General features: G+C 48.1%; 1 protein-coding gene across 8 annotated transcripts in view; it reads right to left on the bottom strand.

Annotated features, from left to right (window-relative positions):
• Smarca4 (SWI/SNF related, matrix associated, actin dependent regulator of chromatin, subfamily a, member 4) overlaps positions 1-20,639 on the bottom strand; it is a 98,355-nt gene that overhangs the window by 21,649 nt on the left and 56,067 nt on the right. For 5 of the 8 annotated variants that reach the window (XM_041657702.1, XM_041657700.1, XM_041657708.1 and 2 more), the window contains exons 17-29: positions 16,727-16,793; positions 15,672-15,782; positions 14,054-14,296; positions 11,989-12,102; positions 11,349-11,456; positions 10,256-10,342; positions 8,814-8,860; positions 7,372-7,538; positions 5,582-5,745; positions 2,884-3,111; positions 2,480-2,578; positions 2,133-2,210; positions 1,536-1,754 (exon numbers count right to left, since the gene is read on the bottom strand). In XM_041657702.1, the coding sequence (XP_041513636.1) occupies positions 1,536-1,754; positions 2,133-2,210; positions 2,480-2,578; positions 2,884-3,111; positions 5,582-5,745; positions 7,372-7,538; positions 8,814-8,860; positions 10,256-10,342; positions 11,349-11,456; positions 11,989-12,102; positions 14,054-14,296; positions 15,672-15,782; positions 16,727-16,793 (1,732 nt within the window). The remainder of the gene's footprint in view (positions 1-1,535; positions 1,755-2,132; positions 2,211-2,479; positions 2,579-2,883; positions 3,112-5,581; positions 5,746-7,371; positions 7,539-8,813; positions 8,861-10,255; positions 10,343-11,348; positions 11,457-11,988; positions 12,103-14,053; positions 14,297-15,671; positions 15,783-16,726; positions 16,794-20,639) is intronic. The other 3 variants (XM_041657705.1, XM_041657706.1, XM_041657707.1) reach the window with 1 other exon arrangement.

The following is a 20,639-nucleotide window of genomic DNA, read 5'->3' as shown; positions in this document are numbered from 1 at the left end:
TATCTGGTTCCCAGGATTCACACAGTAGAAGGTCAGAATTGCCTATCAAGTTGTCCTTTGACCTCTACACATGCCATGCCATCCCAATATACATATGCATATACACACATTTCAGATAAATAAATGTAAACCTAATTTTAAAAAAGAGACCAGGCGGTGGTGGTACACACCTTTAATCCCAGTACTTGAGAGGCAGAGACAAGCCTCTGAGTTTGAGGCCAGCCTGGGTCTACAGTGAGTTCCCAGATAATAAGCTCTAAACAGAGAAATCCTGTCTTAAAAAAAACAAAAATCCTTTTAAAAAGAGAAAGAGTAGGCACTACTATTGTGTGTTTATAAGGCCACCTACTCATGAGGCTGAGGCAGAATGACTGTTTGAGCCCATGAGTTGGAAATCAGAATGGGCAACACAGTTAGAAAATTTTCTCAAAGGGGTAGGGGTGGGTGGTAAGGGACATGAATAGATAAATTTATGCAGAAGATACGGGAATGGGCAAGAAGCACACAAAACATACAACCAAGGCAAGAGGTAAAAGATGTTAGCGAGGATGTGGTAAGCCCAAGGATTGGCACATGTGTGGCTGGCCATCTGTTCTATCAATACCATTCCAAGGTACACACAAGAGACAAAAAGACAGGCCCACATATAGTTACCATATATCAACCAAAACAGCTCCTCAAATGAGGCAACACAAACACCAACCAATGATGGAAAGACAGCATGAGGAATTCTCCACAATGGCACACACTACCCAGCCCGGGTTGTCCTGGAATTCTCCTTAATCCTCTTGTCTCAACCTCAGGATTATAGACCTGAGCCACCACACTGGCTTTCCTGCTGTGCTCTCCAGATGAGGTTCTTCTGAGTTCCCAGGCCCAGGCCACATAGCAGGGACACATGGATCATGCTTCAATTGCCACTTGCCTAATCCTAAAGAGCTGCTTCCGGGCTGTGCTCTTAACACGACTCCAGGGCTAGATTGGGAATCACAATTAATAGCTTACGCTCCTAATATCAAATGCCAGTCTTAATGCCAGACACTTGGGACTACTCAGCTATCTGCAACTCACTCACCATCTGCAACTACTGCTGCATGGACAGCTGCACCACACCAGAAGGATGTTGCCCTGCCCTCTGTGTACCTATGGGCGGTCAGCTCAGAAGCAGGCAGGGACTTGAAACCTCAGCTTTCTCCACAGTTGGACTATGAGCCCAGTTCCTGGCCACCTCCAGGTAAACTTGCTGACTGTTTATCAGGGTCTCTCATCAGTCAACCACATGAAGAGGCAAGTACCCATACGTTGAGAGCCCAGGAGAGCTGACAGCACGCTAGGTGCTGCACAGTGACAACAGCATGGCTGTTCCCTGTGGTAGCTATAGAGCTAGGAACTATAAAGGTCCTTAGAAGCCATGCAGTGGTCAATGTAGCCAACAATGTGGGAAGGCGCCAGCTGGGATGACCCAAGAAGGCCCGGCCTCTGCTCCCAGCCCTGCCTGGCATGGTCTGTGTCGCACAGCCCTCTCAGGCATGTACCTTGAGCCACTGCTTCTCTGTCAGTGAGTCGCTGTAGTCCACCTCCTTGCGGTGGCGGGAACCACGGCCAAACATCTTCTCCTCTTCCTCCTCACATGTGAGCCGTTCTACCTCAGCATCATCCTTGATGATCCAGGATGGGAGCTCATCCTCTTCCATCAGGCGTGGCTTCCGCTTGGGGTTGCGGGCCTCTTCACGCCGGCGGTCCAAGTCCATGCGCTGTGATATGGGGTGGTAGGCAGAAAGGTGGAAAGAAGTCAGCACAGTGATCAATAACCCTCGGTGTGGGGCTCACAGGAACCAGCTCACTGCCTGCAGGAACACTAGGTGCGGAAGAGTTATCCAACACTGATTCATTTTGGAGACTGACCGGACCTGGCTGCTACAGCAGACTGTTAAGAAGGAGCGTTTGGGCTAAGAGCCCACAGGGTCTGAGGTCATATATAGAAATAGCAGTACAGTGTCCCTCACTATCCCTACAACATGAAGGTCAGCTGAAGTCATAAGAAAGCTACATAAGTAGGAACAACAGCTCCAATAGCTGCAGGGATAGCACTATCATCACTGAGTCTGTGTGGTCCCAGCCCAGGTGCTCACCATGAAGAGGTCAAACTCTTCTTCATGCCGGGCAATCATCTGGTTGACGGTCTCATCATCAGGTACCTCATCTTCCTCCTACAAGATTGCAAAGCTTTAGTTTGACTGTGGTGGGGCTGGGCTGGGTGGTGGCCAGGCTCAGAGGTGAGCAGCGGTGTCCATCCATAGGAGATGAGCTGATGAGCTGGAGGTCCCAGGCTGGCTGCGGTGGAGGCTCCCACGCGTCAGCAAGAGTCACACACATACACACACGCACACGCACGCTCTGTGGGGTCAGGCCCTTGCTGGCCAGTCTCAGCGAGAAGCCGAGAATTGAGTGGGCGTGGAGACTGAACTACCCCTCTCACCTTTAGAGGTGGCTCCTCCAAGTCGGGGTTGACGCCCGCTGGCGGAGGGGCAGTGTGGGCGAAGCTGGCACTGCCGCTGCCCGTGCTGCAGTGTCTGCTCTGTGGATAAATACAGGACTTCAGTCTCCAGGGCTGTCAATGCGGCGTCTGTCACCAGCAGTTTAGAAAAAAACCCACTTCGAAGGGAAAGCAAGTGCGCATCCTCTTTCTGCTCAGCCCACACTCCCTTTACTCCAAAGGGGCGCGCAAAAAAAAAAAAAAAAAAAAAAAAAAAAAAACCAAAAACCAAAAAACCAAAAAACAACCAAAAACAAAAAACCAAGAGTGCAAAAAAGGTACAAAACTGAAAACGAAAGCCTCATGCATCCACCACTCACGCTGGGCCAGGATGGCACCACGCTCACCTCATCCTGCTCCTCATGCTCCAGGATGGCCTGCAGGAAGGCACGCCGCTCATGGCTTGATGACTTCTGGTCAAACATGCCTGCCTGGATAACCTTCTGGTCCACATTCAGTTTGTATTTGGCAGCGGCCAGGATCTTCTCCTCCACACTATTCACGGTGCACAGGCGGAGCACACGCACCTCATTCTGCTGCCCAATTCGATGGGCACGATCCTGTGCTTGCAGGTCCTTGGAAGAGGAGGTGGGTCAGTATGAGGAATTCTAGATATCATGTTTAGCACTGGCTTGGAGCTTCATGAGCCAGGAACCCAAGAATGGAACCTGTGATCTGTCCTTAGAGGCCTGGAGGAGCCCTGTTTAGCCCATAATAGCTGTCTACTTTCCTGAGACCCAATGAATACTATCTTTTAAAAACAAACAAACATCTATTTTAAGAGAGAGAAAGATAGAGAGAGAACGTGTAACATATAAATACCCACTAGGCACAGAGGAGGGTGTCAGAGAACATAGAAATACTGTGTGCTACCTGACACAGATGCTGGGAACCAAACTCAGGTGCTCTGCAATTATATGCTCTTAATTGCTGGGCCACCTCTCCAGCCCGATAATTCTTTTTTGAAAAAGTCACCCTAGGGTAACTCGTAGGGTTACACTCTTGAGCAGCCCTTGCAAAAGCTCCAAGGCATGGCCATGTCACAGCTATGGGAATGGCACTTCTGGGCATTCTGGGCCTGGGGCAAACATTTTTGAGCCTCAGTACAGGCAGCGCAGATGGGTATGAGGAGTACGGTACAGGAACTAGAGTAGTCAGCTCCTGACAGCATGGCAGTCAAGGCTGCAGTATTATTTCTGTCATTTCTAGCAGAGTAAGACTGCCTGCAATTAATTCTCTTTGGGCCAGAAGCTGTGTGTGACAAGCTGGTTATCAACAAATTTTTCTCAATTAGAGACCACGACCATCAGAACAGAAGGGACTTGTTTGACAGTTGGCCCCCAGGTACAACAGGATGATGACTGGCAAGACTGGGCTTGATGATGTGCCCCTGGCTGGCCCTGAAGTGGCCTCTGCTTGACTTTTTTTTTTCCCCCTTTGGTTTTTCGAGACAGGGTTTCTCTGTGGTTTTGGAGCCTGTCCTGGAACTAGCCCTTGTAGACCAGGCTGGTCTCGAACTCACAGAGATCCGCCTGCCTCTGCCTCCCGAATGCTGGGATTAAAGGCGTGCGCCACCACCGCCCGGCTCTGCTTGACTTCTATTATTACCTGAGCATCTCTTAGGAATTGGCCCATCAGTAGCATCTGGGGGGAAACCACACTGACACTCATCACAGAAATGACAGAGTGACCACCTAGGCAATTTAACCATCACATGGGTCATTTCTACTAGGTCTGTCAGGCTGTGGCAATGACATGCCAGAAACTATCAGTGGGAGGGAGTCATCTACACACAAGCAGCCTGCACGTGAATGGAATGCCTTATAACTACGGCAATCACTTATTTTAAGGGCTGATCTAACTAGAGCAGTGGTTCTCAACTTTCCTAGTGCTTTAATCCTAATCTTTAATACAGATTCTTCATGTTGTAGTGACCCCCGACCATAAAATTATTTTCATTCCTACTTTATAACAGTAATTTTGCTACTGTTATGAATTATACTGTAAACAACTGTTACAGATAATCTTAGGTGACCCCTGTGAAAGGGTTGTTTAACCCCTCCCCAAAGGATCATGACTTGTTGAGAACCACAGGTCCTTGCAAAAGTGTCCCAAGAGGACAAAAAAGGCTCCCTAGGGGCTAATTAATGGTCACTGAATAAATAGACAGAAAATACAGACATCTGTCTGTTGAACTAGAGGATAATATAAATGTCTTGGAGCTCTTAGATTCTGCTGGGCACTTTGCAGCAGAGGAAACCGTCAAAAAGCTTTACATGTCTCCTCTGGAGCGGTGACGGGCAATGATGGCCAAATGGGACAGAAACATACAACTACACATCAAACACATCACTATTGTGTGTGCCTGGTAGATGCAGAATGATGATGGGAATGGGGACTTCAGTTCACCTTACATACTAGCATGTGCATTGCAAACTAAAACAACATAGTAAACCTATATGAGGCGAATTTGCTATTCATCTTCAAAATGTTAAATGTATGAACTGCACGCCCTGGCGTCTTCTGGCAGGGGGGCCCCAGACCAAATGCGGCTAAGAAGCAAGAAGAGGTAATGAACAGAGCACAGAGCTTGCCCAGGTCTGGTTTTACTGAATGGGACTGTATGTGGGGTTCAGGACGGGTCTAGAAGGGCTGTGCCCCAGTGACAAGTAATCATCAGTCCTGGAGACGAGGCTGTTTTCTACCTTTTTCTCAGTTGTGGAACCCAAGAACTGTATGGTAACTGTAATGTTGTGTGTGGGGCCTGGAGACTAATGTGGGCCAGAGAAGAACTCTACCTCTGTGCTAGTTACTGCCCACATACCTCCAGGAATAAAAACATGGAGACTGGAAAGAGAGTCCTCCTCAGGCAGGGTGCAAAGTCACTTCCACTTTGAGGAGCAGGAGAGGAATCTGCTTGGTTTGCTCCCTGACCACCATGGACCAGTGAATGTACTTCTCACAGCTCCCAGGTTAGGGAGAGCATCAGGGAGGAAGTGGACACTAAGAAAGGAGGTATCCCCTCTCCACAGCCAGTGCCTTTACCTGGTGGGGATTCCAGTCACTGTCAAAGATGATCACAGTGTCGGCTGACTGCAGGTTGAGACCCAGCCCCCCGGCACGAGTACTAAGCAGGAAAATGAAGTACTCAGAGCCAGGCTCATTAAAGGTTTTCAGCAGCATGCCCCGGTCCTCTGCTTTTGTAGTTCCTGATAGGCACAGAAGAAGAAGGTCAGGAGGGTGCCCAGGGGTGGGATATGCAAAGGAGCTTGTGCCCTGGCATCAAGAATGGTGTTGCAGGGGACAAGAGCCACAGCTGTCCTCTACAGGGTGAAAGGATCAATGAGAAGGACTCGGAGGCACAGTATATCATTACTGAATGTCACTATGCCTATCTCAGCAGATAAAAAAATGGGCCCCACAGGCCAGCCGTGTCCTGTATGGCACGAGCCACTGGAAGAGGAAGATGATGACAGACTCCCGGGGCATCAGCTCCAGATGCAATGCCTCCTGACTCTTGTTCATGCTCTCTGTATGAGGACAGACATTAAGAGGCTGACAAGGCTGACACTATACCCTGACAAGGATCACAGTACCTCAACATTAATGGCCTGGGGTGGTGGCATGAGCCACTAGCTACAGGACTGGCACTCACCCTTGACCTTCTTGCAGTCAGTTTGGCTGGCTTAAGAGGAAAAAAAATGTATGCACAAGAGCTGTGCCCACTGCAGCCTTCCTTAGGCTCCTAGCTAGCAAGGGGCTAATAGGCCTGCACCTCATACTTGGCACTCATAGAATAAAGAAGCCTGCCCTGTGGCGGCATTTCACTGCATTCTGGCCTTTCCCTGCTCTGCGGGCAGCTATGCTGCCTGTGGCCTTCACACTACATGCAGCAAACACAGCTGAGATCAAATAGATAAAAATCCTTACTCCTTGAGAGGACAGGAGGGGGAAGCTAAAGAGGCCCAGTCGTTTGGACCTCAGCAACGTTTGGCCAGCATTGAGATACATGAACACATAGAACAGGATGTTGGCCCTGGGAAATTTTGAGGGGCTAGGACAGGTAGGTGGTGTGCAGTTCTAGTCAGCATGCTCTAGATGAGGCTCCACAGAGGCGGACAAAAAGATGGAACAACCAAGCTCAGGTTGGTGGTCCCTAAAACCTTAATGAATGCAGTAAAAAAGGTCCAGAGGATAAGGAGTGACGTCAAGGGGAAGGGGGGGCCGTCTACTGTGAGACACACCCAGCTCCTGAGCCCAATAAAGTCTCTGCAAGGATAACTGAAAGTTGCCAAGTCTTATTATTACTGAAATTCCCAGGCTGACAGTGTGGAAAGTAACTTCAGGGCCTCCCTGATCACTTGTTCTGTCAACAATATGGATGTCTTCCTCCCTGAAGCATGTCTTGGAGACCAGGGAAGGTGGAAGGACATATTGTGACAGCTAGTACATAGACCATGTTGGGCAGTGCCTGACCTTGCCTGCAAGCAGGCTATGGTTCTATTGCAGCTGAGCCTCTCTGCTGGTGATACTGGGATGAGGCCAAGATGGAGGAGAGCATGCATCTAGATGCAGCTCTACAGAGCCAGAATAGTGGTGCTCTTATGTTCATGCCCGTGTAACAAAGGTTTATGTGACTTCTGCTGAAATGGGACCACTAGAACCTGCTGACACTGAACCAGCCCTGCAGTGAAGACTCCAGCGAACAGGAGTCTAAACAAATACCATCAGGTCAAAGCTGCTAGGATGTTGTTGGGCTCAGAGTATCCACTGGAGTGCAAGTCCATGTAACCAGGTTAGGAATGAATCTCTCAAGTAGATGGTCTTCCACTCACCATCAAGCCTGAGGTATTTGAAGCCACGGTATGCAAAGTAGTCTTCCATGATGGTCATGAGGGAGGTCATTTGGCAGAAGAGTAGCACTTTATGGTTGGTTGCACGGAGTTTGGGTAGAATTCTATCAAGAAGTTCAAATTTCCCTGAGGCACGGTACAGGTCCAATCTAGGGCATGGAAGAAAGAGAGGTGAAAACATTCAAATGGTCAGTCACAGGTGTGAGCTCAACAATGGTGTGCGTGGATTCTAGGCTGCCTAGGAGACTCAAGGACAAGGGAGGGGGTTTACCCAAGCAGACCCACCCATAGCTACAGCTAAACTCAGGTCACGTCACTAGAGACCATGTACATGTCATTTCACCAGGTCACAAGGAGAATAAAGTAAGTGTGATTAGATATGATGTTCAGAGGGCCAGGGAGTTGGTTCATGGGTAAAGTGTTTGTCCTGTAACCCTGCTGACCTGAGTTCCGTCCCTAGAACCTATGTAAAGGTAAAAAGAGAGAAATGGCTCCAGAAAGAAACAATGCTGAGAGGGTGGATACGAGCTGGAGTGGTTCCAAGGATGCTGGGTCTGCCACCCTCTGGTTAGAACAGCTCACACTAGGAACTGAACTCCAGACTAAAGAATCCCAGGATTCTCTCATTTCCTCTAGCTTTAGACATACGGAAACAGGCAGAGTGGCAAGGATAGTGGGACAGAACAGGGTCTGAGATATACTATAAGACAAATGACATAAATACATACAGGTCCATAGGACTTTTTGAAGCTAGGCCTGGTGGTGCATACCTGTAATTCCAGCTACAGCACGAGAGTGTAAGACCAAAGACTGTAGAGGCCCTACCTCTAAATCAAGGGGGTCGAACTAGCACATGATAATGAAGCATTTGCCCGGTATGGTGAGGCCCAAGACCCAATCTAGCGCAACAGCAAAGAGCAACAGTGCTCTTCTAACCCTATGTTACGCTCTTACAGGCGAACAATGCAAGGCTGGAAATGTGGCCTCAACTCCAAGAATGTACTCAACAAGGCTCTCAGTGACACTCTAGAGCTGGCATCCAGGGCTACTAGTTTGGACTGACAGAAGTGTGGTCTGGAAGCAAGCATGGTATCTCATACCAATGATCCCGGCACCTGGAAGGCTGAGGCAGAAGGACTTCAACTCTTTCAGGAGGGAGATGATTAGCCATTCTGGGCTACATAGTTACATAGGCACCTAGACCACACATTGAAACCATATTCCAACAATCCAAAAGAAAGAGAAGTAGAACCTGTGCCTAAGGTTACACTGTGGACAGCAGAGCCATTGTCCGGGGGCCAGTCTAATAGCACATTCTGCCTCATACCAGATAAATGTTAATCACAGCAACAAAGCCACTGAACAAGACTACAAACCCCGCTGGGCAGACTGCTGCCCACCCCCAGAACTGGGAAGCTTCTCACCCTTGCACGATGCCGCCGGTGAACCCCAAGTGTTCAGAAAAGGATTCCTGCAACAAGACAAGAGATGGATCAGTGCCAAGGCAGGAAGGGGCTGCACAGTCAAGCCCATAGTCCAAGCTGCTATTGCAGAGGACTGAGAGTTCACAGTGGTGGTCACTTGTGTCCTGCAAGGGCACCGAGTCCAGATATGGATGTCATTGGCCTCAGTGCACCAAATGCCAACCTCATGCTTTTCCTGCGATGGACAGGAGGACCACATGATATTCGGTCACCAATGTGAACACCTCAGACCACCCTGAAATGGAACTCCAAGGCATCATAGGTCTAGAGTGACCCTGAAACTGTATACCAAGAATACAAACACATGTGTGCTTTCTGGGAGCAAGAGTCCAGATTCTTCAAAAGCACAACTACTCATAATGACTGTGGATAGTGGCCACAGACTTGACTGGTGTCCATGATAGCTTTTCATAACCAGGTGTGGGAAACCCTGGCAGAGATATGTGTAACCTCAGGAGTAGGAACACATCCCAGAGAAGAAGTCTCCTAATCCACCTAAGAGGTGACTTTAGAGTGTGGAGCTTTAGAGACATTCATTTTTAGCCCCGTGATGGGTTTGCTAAGCACCTGTTGGACAGGGCACACCCAATGCTAGAGCATGTGGTTACATGCATGACCCTTGGCTACATCCACAGCAGCACAGACACATACATACATACATACATACATACATACATACATACTAAACTCCAACAAAAGGAAAACTCAATGGAGACAGATGTACAAAGAGTGGCTGGTGAGAATCTTAAGCCTTCTTCTTTTTTTTTTCTTTAGAGACAGAGTTTCTCTGTGTAGCCCTGGCTGTTCTAGAACTTATTCGGTAGACCCACCTTTGCCTCCCGAGTGCTGGGATTAAAGGTGTGCACCACCATGACTGACTACTTTTTTTTGTTTTGTTTTGAGACAGGGTCTCTATACATAGCCCTGGTAGTTTTCAAATTCCCTATGTAGACCAGACTGTCTTTGAAATCATAGAGATCCACTTGCCTATGCCTCCTGAGTGCTAGGATTAAAGAAGTGTGCACTGTAACCAGTTCCTTAAGCTATTCTTAAGAACATCATAAGGTCCAAGGAGACATATGCCTTTGTCCCCAAAGCCCCTGCTGTACAAAGAGGACCTGAGTTTGGATTCCTAGCACCTAGGTAGAAGCCAGATGTGGTGGCTGATGTGGCTAACCCCAGAGGTGTGGAGGTAGAGGCAGATGGATCTATGAAGCTCATTAGTTATTCTGTCTAGCCAACCAGTGAGCTCAAAGTTCAATAAAAATTACTATCTCAAAAACGAAGGCAGAGATTAGTAGAGGAAGACACTTGACATCAACCTCTGGCCTCTACGTACACGCACACACATGCACACAGGCATTAGGGACAAGCAGCCTTACCTCGATATGCTGGAACATGTAGGGGTGGTTGCAGATCTTGCGAAGCTGCATGATAGTGTTCATCAGTGTCTTGGTGCCACCTTTGCCCTGCAGGGACACATGAAATGGTCCAAAATGGGGTCCTGCCTTTTGGTAAGATGAAGGAGGCAGGAGATTGGGGCAGGGTGGTAGGAGAAGGGCCCAGAACAAGTTGGATACTGGGAAGGAGGGAGCAGTATTGTGTGGGGTCCCTGAGAAGTCCTAAGAGACTACCTGGCACAAGGGATGATTGGAAGCAAAATGTGGCAAACGGCTTAGGGCAAGCACAGGCACTTTGTACAGTTATAATGAGAAGGGAGTTATCCTCTATGTCAGGAACGGAAGCAAGGAGTACAAGGCTAAAAAACAGCCTGAGAGGGGCTGGAGAGATGGCTCAGAGGTTAAGAGCATGGACTGCTCTTCTGGAGGTCCTGAGTTGAATTCCCAGCAACCACATGGTGGCTCACAACCATCTGTATTGAGATCCGGTGCCCTCTTCTGGCCTGCAGGCATACAGGCTGAACACTGTGTACATAATAAATAAATAAATCTTAAAAAAAAAAATACAGCCTGAGAGAACAAACAATAGAGACATATTGAAACTATGGTTGGGGTGCAGGGTACAGACCAGAGGGATTGGTGCTTCCCTATGGGACAAGCCCAGATTTGTTTAGAGGTGGAAGAGGACACTCTGAGTGTCAACAAGAGAGGGCTGGCCTGCCCCCTCACTCTTTCCAGTGTCAGCACACCCTCAGCAATACCAAGAGGAAGGCCATGAAGATCACGACTGCTGAGATAGTAGAGCTCCCTAGTAATATTCTAAATCTAGATCAGTTAGCCCCGTGTTTCCTATTGTCATGAGAAAGGCAGTGTCTCAAACAAGAGGAACTCCAGAAAGCAGTCCAGTGAGCATCCTCAGAAGACAACCAGTATAAAAGCTGTGACTGATTGACTGCCTGAGGGACCAGGGCCAGGAGAGGCCTCTGGGCAGGATGCTCAATGCTCGGAATCCCATGGTGCTCTCGACCACCCTCCCCTCCAAAGACAATCAGGGGAACGGGGACCTGGAACAAACCTTTTTGTCCTTCTCAGAGCCGTCGGTCAACAGCACACCTTTGGCCTGCATGTGACGGTAGAGCACACGTTGTAGGGCTGACATATCACATTTGATGACATACTCCACCTGTGAAACAAAGAGTACTCTTGAGGCCATACAATCTCAGACTGAGTCACCCGTGTCACCAACTGGAGCCTTGTGACCAGCACTCTGATTAGGATATGAGGTTGAGAGAGGAACACCAATACTCAATACTGGGGAGATTTGGAATGAAGAGAAGACAGACTAGATTCTGGGCCAAAATGGGTAAGCTGTTTACATTCTGGAGGGCTCTCCACAGCTTGCTAGAAAATAAAGGGTGAGGTGAACTAGACAGGCAAGCCAAGTATGGCTGCATGGGGCAGAGAGCCCATACCACTGGCAATGCTCAGTAGATCCAACCTAAGGCACGGGCTCTTGCTATGGACAGGAATCTGGGCATGCATACAGCAAGCATGTGTGAGACAGGGCTCAGTTCTGACACACTGCCCTGGCTTTGCAGTAGTGTCAGTCACCACTCCAAGCCTGGTGGAACAGGGCCGGGGGGGGGGCACACCTGACTGCCCCTACCTTAGAAATGCCCTGCAAATGGCACCCTGTGACTTCTGCCAACACCTACCTTCTCAGGTAGCTGGGCTTCAACTTCCTTTTTGAGCCGCCGCAGGAGGAAGGGCCGCAGGACCTTGTGCAGGCGACGGATGATGAGGATGGTCTCCTCTTCATTCAGGTCCACCTGGGTACCAGATAGTAAATCACAACACTGTCTCCAGAAGAGGGAGGAAGGGCATGGGAAGGGGCAGCTATATTACAATAGCAGCTGGTACTTGTGCTACTTTATACAAGGACGAGCACCCTCTTCCTGGGAAAAATCTGCGGCCTTCGGCAATTTATGTATTGCAAAGAGCCAGGTACGATGCTCTCCTTATGCCTCCCCAACTCCAAGAACATACATAGCAGCTGGCTGCAGGGGTCCCCCTAAGCTGTTACCAGCTTGTGTTTACAACCACAATACCAGCTGACCAAGGCACTCCAAGCAGGTCTGACTAGTGTCTAAGGCTACTCCGACATCAGGGCCACCCTTTCCCCTCTCTCAGTCTGAGATGAAGTGCTGAGTAAGAAATACTGTCTATCTAAGACACCGCTTTTTTTTTCTATTCTGTGTGTGTGTGTGTGTGTGTGTGTGTGAGAGAGAGAGAGAGAGAGAGAGAGTGTTGTGTGTGTGTGTGAGTTTTTTGTTTTATTTTTTCGAGACAGGATTTCTTTGTAGCTTTGGAGCCTATTCTAGAACTCGCTCTGTAGACCAGGCTGGCCTAGAACTCACAGAAATCCATCTGTTTCTGACTTCTGAGTGTGTCACCATCGCCCAGCCCAAGCCATCACTCTTCAGCTAAGATGATACATTGTTTAACACATAAAATGTTTTTCATTAGCCGGGCGGTGGTGGCGCACGCCTTTAATCCCAGCACTCGGGAGGCAGAGGCAGGCGGATCTCTGTGAGTTCGAGACCAGCCTGGTCTACAGAGCTAGTTCCAGGACAGGCTCCAAAGCCACAGAGAAACCCTGTCTCGAAAAACCAAAACCAAAAAAAAAAAAAAAAAGTTTTTCATTTACTTATTTGTGTGTGTGGCGAGGGTAGGGGTGGGGGTGGGGGATGTAGACCCCAAGGAGGTCACAGTTGACTCTGATTCTACCTTGTGGGTTCTGGGACTCAAGCTTGGGTCATTAGGAATGGTGGCAAGTACCTTTAGTTGTTGAGCCATCTTGTTAGTCAGGGTTCCATTTTATTTATTTACTCATCTTTTTAAATGTATTAATTTAATTTTTGGGTTTTCGATAAAGGGTTTCCTCTGTGTAGTCCTGACTGTCTTGAAACTTGCTCTATAGAGATCAGGCTGGCCTCAACCTCAGAGATCCAGCTACCTGTCCACCACCAAGCCTCTCCTAGGAAGGAGAGACAACTGAGCTTTTCTGTTGCTCTCTGGTCATCCCTTTTAGAGCTTCCTCTTTGAGGAAAAGAAGCCCAACTATAGATTTGGGCCCTGGCTCTGTAAAGGGCACTTCTGAGAAGAGGCTCTTTCATTATCTGGATTGGAAAGAACTTCAATTTCCCTTTCACAAGGCCTGTTGCCTCACCATGTCTCCAGGGAGGAGGGGGAACTTAGAGATGAGAGCAAAGGATGCCTTTCTATAACCTCAGAAGGCCTTAAGAGGAATAGATGACAGCTGTCATCAGCTTCTGGGTTTTGCCCAGGCTCACAGGCTAGTTGTTTAAGCCTTTCATAATGCATATGGCTTGCTTTAAAATCCACCAGCATCAGTGCTGTGGGCTAGCTGCTCAGATAATGATGTGTCTTCACACAGACGACCTGCCCTCCCATATGAAGAGTATGACCTTTAGACTTAGTTACACCTCATAGCAACTGGAAAAAAGACTAGCTGTAGTGTTCTTTGTAAACAAGGTAAAATCAAAGCTAAATTTTCTGAGCTCTGTAATACCCTCACAGCAAGATCTGATTCTCACGGAAGCTCCACAGTTTCCACTGGGACATTTGATTGCTGCTCCCCTGGAGACCTGGTGACTACAGAGGCTCTGTTTTTATGTGGCCAGAGGGCACATACAGTCAGTCTCAGGGTGGCCGAGCCTAGGCTCCTTAGGAGCCATTTTTTACCCCAGGCAAGCTCACCTTCTCTCCTGTCATGGCAAAGGGTGCATTGAACCACTGTTCGAAGGTGCTGCAGCTCTTAAAGATAGTGGGCAGCAGGAAGTTAAGCAGTGCCCAGAGCTCGGGTAGCTTGTTCTGCAATGGTGTACCCGTAAGAAGCAGGCGCCGAGGGGCCACATAGTGTGTGTTGAGGACCTGTGTCAGCTTGCAGTGGTGGTTCTTCATGCGGTGGCCTTCATCCACAATCATGTACTTCCAGCGGATCTGCAAGGCCAACAGGAGGTAGAAAGAGGAGGTAGCAGAGTTGTCAAGTGACCAGCATGTCCAGCAGGAACCACAAGACACAGACTCCAACACAGGAAGTGAGGACACATGGGTGAAGAGCTGAGATAAGGCTGTGCTATCAGGGACAAACAGCAAAAGTACTCTGGTTTTCAAACAATGACAGGAAATAGTGCTCAGCACCTCACCCTGCAATGGGGAGGCACCTGAGCATTGGTCACAAGTAGCCATGCCCCTGCAGCAGGTGGCACACACACAACAAACAAATGCAGCTCCCAGGTAGGGGCAGTGCCAGACCTTTCCTCCCTAGAGTCTGACAGTGACTCCAAACTCCAAGGACAGGGTTAGACAGAGTGAGGTTTCAGGTAGGAGCCCCAGGAAAATTCCTGGCTATGTCTCTTATGATCACAATCAATTCCATCTCTCATAACAAGCCTGTCCGAGGTACCATTTGAAGATACAGAAGCTCTACATAGATATCAGTGTGAACCACTGACAGGATTGTCAGCTGTTTTTCAGGGACTCATGCATGGCTTAGGATTTGGTTTTGTACACTGGAGTTGGCGCCCTGTGGAAGGCCTATATGGTAAAAGGCTGCAATGGGATAACTCCTTGGATCTTGATATACTCACCTGTCAGCCTAGGAACCCACAGTAAGTGCACACATTGCTAGCATTTTGCAAGGAAACCTGGCTATGGGTAGAGCTCCCATCCCCAAGTGAGTTCTTTAATACTTTCTGCTGGATTACCAGCTGTGGGGGCCTAGCCCTGTCTCCCAGCTTCCATCCCAGTCCACCCTAGGAAAACAAGCTTGGACAGATAGAGATTGGATAACTTCATGCCACTTACAGTTGTCAGTAACATCAGACAGAGCCACAGCCACCCTGGACAGGGGCCCCACTCTAGCCCAATATATATCCACCACAATGCTCACCCTCAATTGTTCCCCGCAGTGTCCACCAGACCCACAGTCAATGTTACTGGACAGCCAAGCCCCAGGGAGAGGCCCACTAGGACCACATACAAGGGTGGTCTTGTGTCAAGCCAATAGGACACTCAAGAAGGTCAGGGGACAAGTGAAGAGGCTCTCTGCACAGAGGTTGTGGGAGATGGGTGAGGGGCACTTGTCCATGTTCTGTGGAGAATCCTTACCTGACCTAAGGCATGCTTCGGATGTTGAAGGAGCCAGAGCATGGCTGTGCCCTACAAAAGCACGCAGCAACTGTGTTTTGCTCTATGTGCAGATGAAGCACTGAGGGATTCCTTGCAAGGAGCTATGACACAAGCATGCTATCAGGCATCAAGGGCATAGACAAACAGCCTGAGCTCTAGGCTGTATTTGGTGAGGATACGCTACCTTGGCCAGGATATGTTTGTCTTTGATGATATATTCATAGGTGGTCAATAAGACATTGAACTTTCCACTACGTAGCTGTGGGACGAAAGCTCGTCTTGCCGCTGGAGAGCCCTGTTGAGACAGGATGCAAACAATTTAAGGCTCCTGAAGAAGGAAGATGGCCCTTGTCAAAAGCAGCCAGGGACTGTGCTAGGCAAGACTGCTAGCCTGCTCTGATCCTGCATGTACAACACCAGCTGCAGGAGAGAAATGGACACAAAGCACCTTGGGAAACTGTGCTGCCCACACAATCATCAGTCACATTCCTGGTGTCTGATCAATTCCCCTCTTCCTTGGTCCAGAATTTAGGCCCCTAACCTGGGAGACAGGTCCTTTCCTTCACATGGCAACAGCCACTATAATCACTTCATCCTGCTCCCTACTGCCTAGTCCTTCCTCATTTCTAGAACCCAGTCTCCTCCATGACTCCTTCCTAACACATCAAGCTATAACATACAGAAACAATGTCCTTACACTACAGGCACAGGACAGAGCCCAAGGCAGAAGTAAACAGTGCTATGCTCTGGTGGACTGGTGCCCCTTCAGTCTAAGTTTCCAATGCCCACACCTGTGGGCTAAAGGTCCCATCCCAATCATTCGGCATGAAGTTAGGCAGAGAGTTAGGCACCGGCCTGGCTAGGTACCCAGGACACTCATCATCATGCCACATCAATGGTCTATGTTCGTTCTGCTCCCATATACAAAAGGGTTTTAACCAGAGTTCTGGTGAAGACAATTCTTCAGTGAATTTATCCATGTCTGTTATATATGCTGAAACCATGTTTCACATGCTCCACAATTGGAATATTTAATTTTGACTTTAAAAAAAAAAGCATCTATGTCACAAAATAAGTTAACATACATTCTGCATTACCATGTGAGTATCAAATAAGCACCAAGCCTGGGAGCTTTGTGCTTCTAGTGCATAATGGCTTCTTTTTGCGCTCCTTCACCATCCCTGCCCATGGCTGTGTCTCCTAAAAAGTTGGAAGACACCATTTCAGTCTGTGACATACCTTGTAGGAAACCTTTGCCACTGAGGGGGCCCACTTGTCAAATTCATATGCCCAGTTTGACAGCGTCCTGCAGGGAAAAGAAGGGACAGTCAAGTTCTACTAGATGAGCCAACAGTGAAACCAACAGGCCTTGTATTCAGAACTATCATAGCAAACTCAATGTGTCCCATGGGAGCTTTGTGCACAGGGCTGGGGAAGAGTTGGGTGGCAGCAGGAAGAGAGAAAAAGACACTGGGTTCCAAATGGGAAGAACAGATACACACAAAGATATGGTGCTGGGAAGCTTGCCCAGGGCAGAGCCAGAAGTAGGTCTTAGGGAGCCAGCCCTGTCTCCAGTGGGCATGCAAGGGCCTCTTGGTGAATGAATATGTGAGACACTACAAATTTGCTGCAGCCAGGGACTGTGGTTTAACACAACACAAGGAAATACAGGAGACATAATGATCCTGCCACCAACTTAGACCAAAAATAGAAGCTATAGATGATTCTGTCCCAAAAGGGGAAAAGCAAAAGCAAAGGGTAAGCAGACCACAAGCACAGGGGAGGGGACAGAACCAAGACCTTTCCTCAGGACAGACCTGAGAGCCTTCTTTCTTGGAGAATCGTAGGAGGTTGAGCAGGAGAGAGAAATGGCTGAGGAGTTCAAGAAAGAGCCTGTGCCCAATTTTTGATTTTCCTACCAGAAACTCCGTTCCTATGCTTTCCAGCGACTGCCTAAGTTCCATCTAATGAGAGTTCAAGATGCTGGGGTCTCATTGGCATAGGGTTAATTTAGCTCGACTATGCTACTGAGGCCCTGACTCTGCCATCCTTCTAGCAACGTAGGTGAGATGAAGGGACAGTGCAGTCACTTTGCAGCCCTAAGGCAAGCAGCCTACAGACAGCTCTCACGACACAAGTGTGAATGAAAAGAACACTTAAAGGCAGTGGTGGTGCATGCCTTTAAACCTAGCACTCAGGAGGCAAAGAGGCAGTCTGGTCTACAAAGTGAGTTCCTGGACAGTCAGGGTTACAGAAAAATCCTGCCTCAAAAAAACAAACATGTTGTGAGCAGGGGAGCCTGTCCCCAGTAATCATCTGACATGTGGCGGCATGGGTGGAGGAGAGATGCTACCCCCATACTTGGGACAGGTGGAAGAAGATCTAGCCAGCTGAAGCGCTCAAGACAGTGGCCCTTGTACCTGGACTGGGTAACACAGTGAGCTAGCCCTGATGACACTACATCAGTGGTATGGGAGAGCTGACCCTGAAGGCACGGAGACAGAACTAGCCCCACCACTTGCTCACTGCTACAAGGGGTGAAGTAGCCAGGACAATGCTGGAGAGCTCACCCTGGTGGTGAGGACAGGGGCGAACTGGTGTGCTGATCAACCTTGCAGCTGCCTAGGCACAGGACCAGGGTTATGACTTGGCCTGTTCCAACATCCAGGCAATCTATGATCTGCTGGAGCACGTGAAGGGGCCTGACCTGCAGACCTAAAGCTACAGGATCTCCACAACACAGGGAAACAAGAAGATATCTGTGAAGAGTCCTAGTGAAGGCCCAGCCACCAACAGTGTAATAGAAATCAGAGCTCTTAAACCAGACAAATCACTCTATGCAATGAACACTTGTAAGTAAAGATATATGGACAAAGGGGTTTATTGTGTGACTCACTGTTTCCATGACAAGATTATTATTGTTGTTGTTGTTGTTGTTTTTGAGACAGGGTTTCTCTGTATAACAGTTTTGGCAGTCCTGGAACTCACTTCATAGAATAGACTGGCCTCGAACTCACAGAGATCCACCAGCTTCTGCCACCCAAGTGCCGGGATTAAAGGTGTGTACCACCACTGCTTAGCCAAGACGAGATTTTCAAGTTGTTCTCCCTTTAAATTTTGTTTTAATGGAAAATGGCTAAATGGGGGGAGGATAGTTGCAAATGGATGGGGAAATGAATGGGATCAAGATGCATGATGTGAAAAACACCGAACTTTAAAAAAAAAGATAATAGGGGCTGGAGAGATGGCTCAGAGGTTAAGAGCATTGCCTGCTCTTCCAAAGGTCCTGAGTTCAATTCCCAGGAACCACATGATGGCTCACAACCATCTGTATTGAGATCTGGTGCCCTCTTCTGGCCTGCAGGCATACACACAGACAGAATATTGTATACATAATTAATAAATAAATATTAAAAAAAAACTTTAAAAAAATAAAAAGATAGAAGATAGATAGATAGATAGATAGATAGATAGATAGATAAGCAGATGACAGACAGACAGACGAAACTTGAAAAGTGAGGAGAGGCTAGAGGGGCTAGCCTGCATTTTCACATTTACTGTTTGTTGGCCATTTGTTTGTTTTGTGAGACAAGGTTTTTTGTGTAGCCCTGGAACTTGCTCAGGACTCATCGAGACTGCAGAGTGCTGGAATTAAACCACCACCAAACAAACTAACAACAAAAATAACAAGACCCCAACCAACTAACCAACCAATCAAACAAATAAGCAAAGTTAAAAACACTTCGGAACCTGGGATGTCTGGTAGTACTGGGAACCATTGGGCCAACTGCATGCCCCTTAGGGAATACTAGTGGCTGAGCTACTATGGTCTTCCTGCTATTGCAAAGCATGATGGAAGTCGAAGAAAGGCACAAAGAGAAGGAAGGCTTGAGAGCCATGGATACCTGCAATAGGAGGGAAAAAACCAGCATGTCATGAGGAGCCTGGGGATCAGGACACATACAGAAATGTAAGAAAGGCAAGGAACTCAAATGTAAACAGCGGCGCAGAGGCAGGTTGGGACAGCTGGATATACACTCCAAGGTATAGGAAGTGTGTCTAGCCAGGAGGAGGTGGGATGAAGAGCATGAACACGCCTGGACAGGAACCACAAGACTGGAGGTCAATCCAGAAACACACCCACCAAGGAGGCAGCAAGGAGCTCCTGAAAGGTGGCAGTACAGTGCTCTGCTGATTTGAATGACAATGGACACACAGGCTATGCTTGAATATTCAGGCTCAGTAGCTCAAAACTATTTAGGAAGGACTAGGAGGTGTGGCTGAAAGAGGTAGGTCACTAAGGGGCTGGAGAGATGGCTCAGCAGTTAAGAGCATTGGCTATTCTTCCAGGACCCAGGTTCAATTCCCAGCACCCACATGGCAGTTCACAATTGTTTGTAACTTCAATTCCAGGGGAATCTGATGCCTTCACACCAATGCACTTAAAATAAAAGTTAAATAATTAAAAAAAAAAGTGTGTCACTGGAGGTGAATTTTGAGATTACAAAAGCCCAGATTATTTCCAGTATCTCTCTCGGTCTCATGCTTGTGGGTTAGTATGTGAGCTCTCAGGTGTTGCTGGGACCACGCTGTTGCTGCCACCACTAACTCTCGGAAATCCTATGCCAAGCTAAATGTTTTCTTTGATAAACTGTCTTGGTCATAGCAACAGTAAAGTAACAAAGACAGGTTTTCATTACAAGCTGTGAGCCTCAGATAAAGCAGCTGCCTTGAAGTGGGAAGCAGCTGTTTACTGCAACTGTCAGAGACTCGCAAGTCAGGAGGAGCCAGGAGAGTGGTCTCCTATATCTATTACTATAGGCAATTTTAAGGTAGTATCATTTAGGTGTTGGGAACTGTACTCTGGTCTCTGGAATAAAAATCAAGCACTATTAATCCCTGAGTTGTTTCACTATTTCCTTTTGTTTTTCTTGAAACAGGGTCTCATCCTATATCCCAGACAAGTCTAAGTCTGGAATATCATGCAGCCCAGGTTGGCCTCAAACTTGCAATAATTTTCCTGCCTCAGTCTCATGAGTGAGTACACAGTATGATTTCAAATACTGAGGCTCCTTAGGGAATGAGCTGACCCAGAATTGGGACAGGAAATGAAAAGAGGAACCAGGGGAAATCAGCTAGGACAAAGAACAAG

Source organism: Microtus oregoni, unplaced genomic scaffold (assembly GCF_018167655.1).
Source record: "Microtus oregoni isolate MIOR12 unplaced genomic scaffold, Mior012 000008F_ref0000371, whole genome shotgun sequence".
NCBI classification, from domain to species: Eukaryota; Metazoa; Chordata; class Mammalia; order Rodentia; family Cricetidae; genus Microtus; species Microtus oregoni.
Note: the sequence above shows the minus strand (reverse complement) of the source record. Positions and strands in the feature narration are given on the sequence as shown.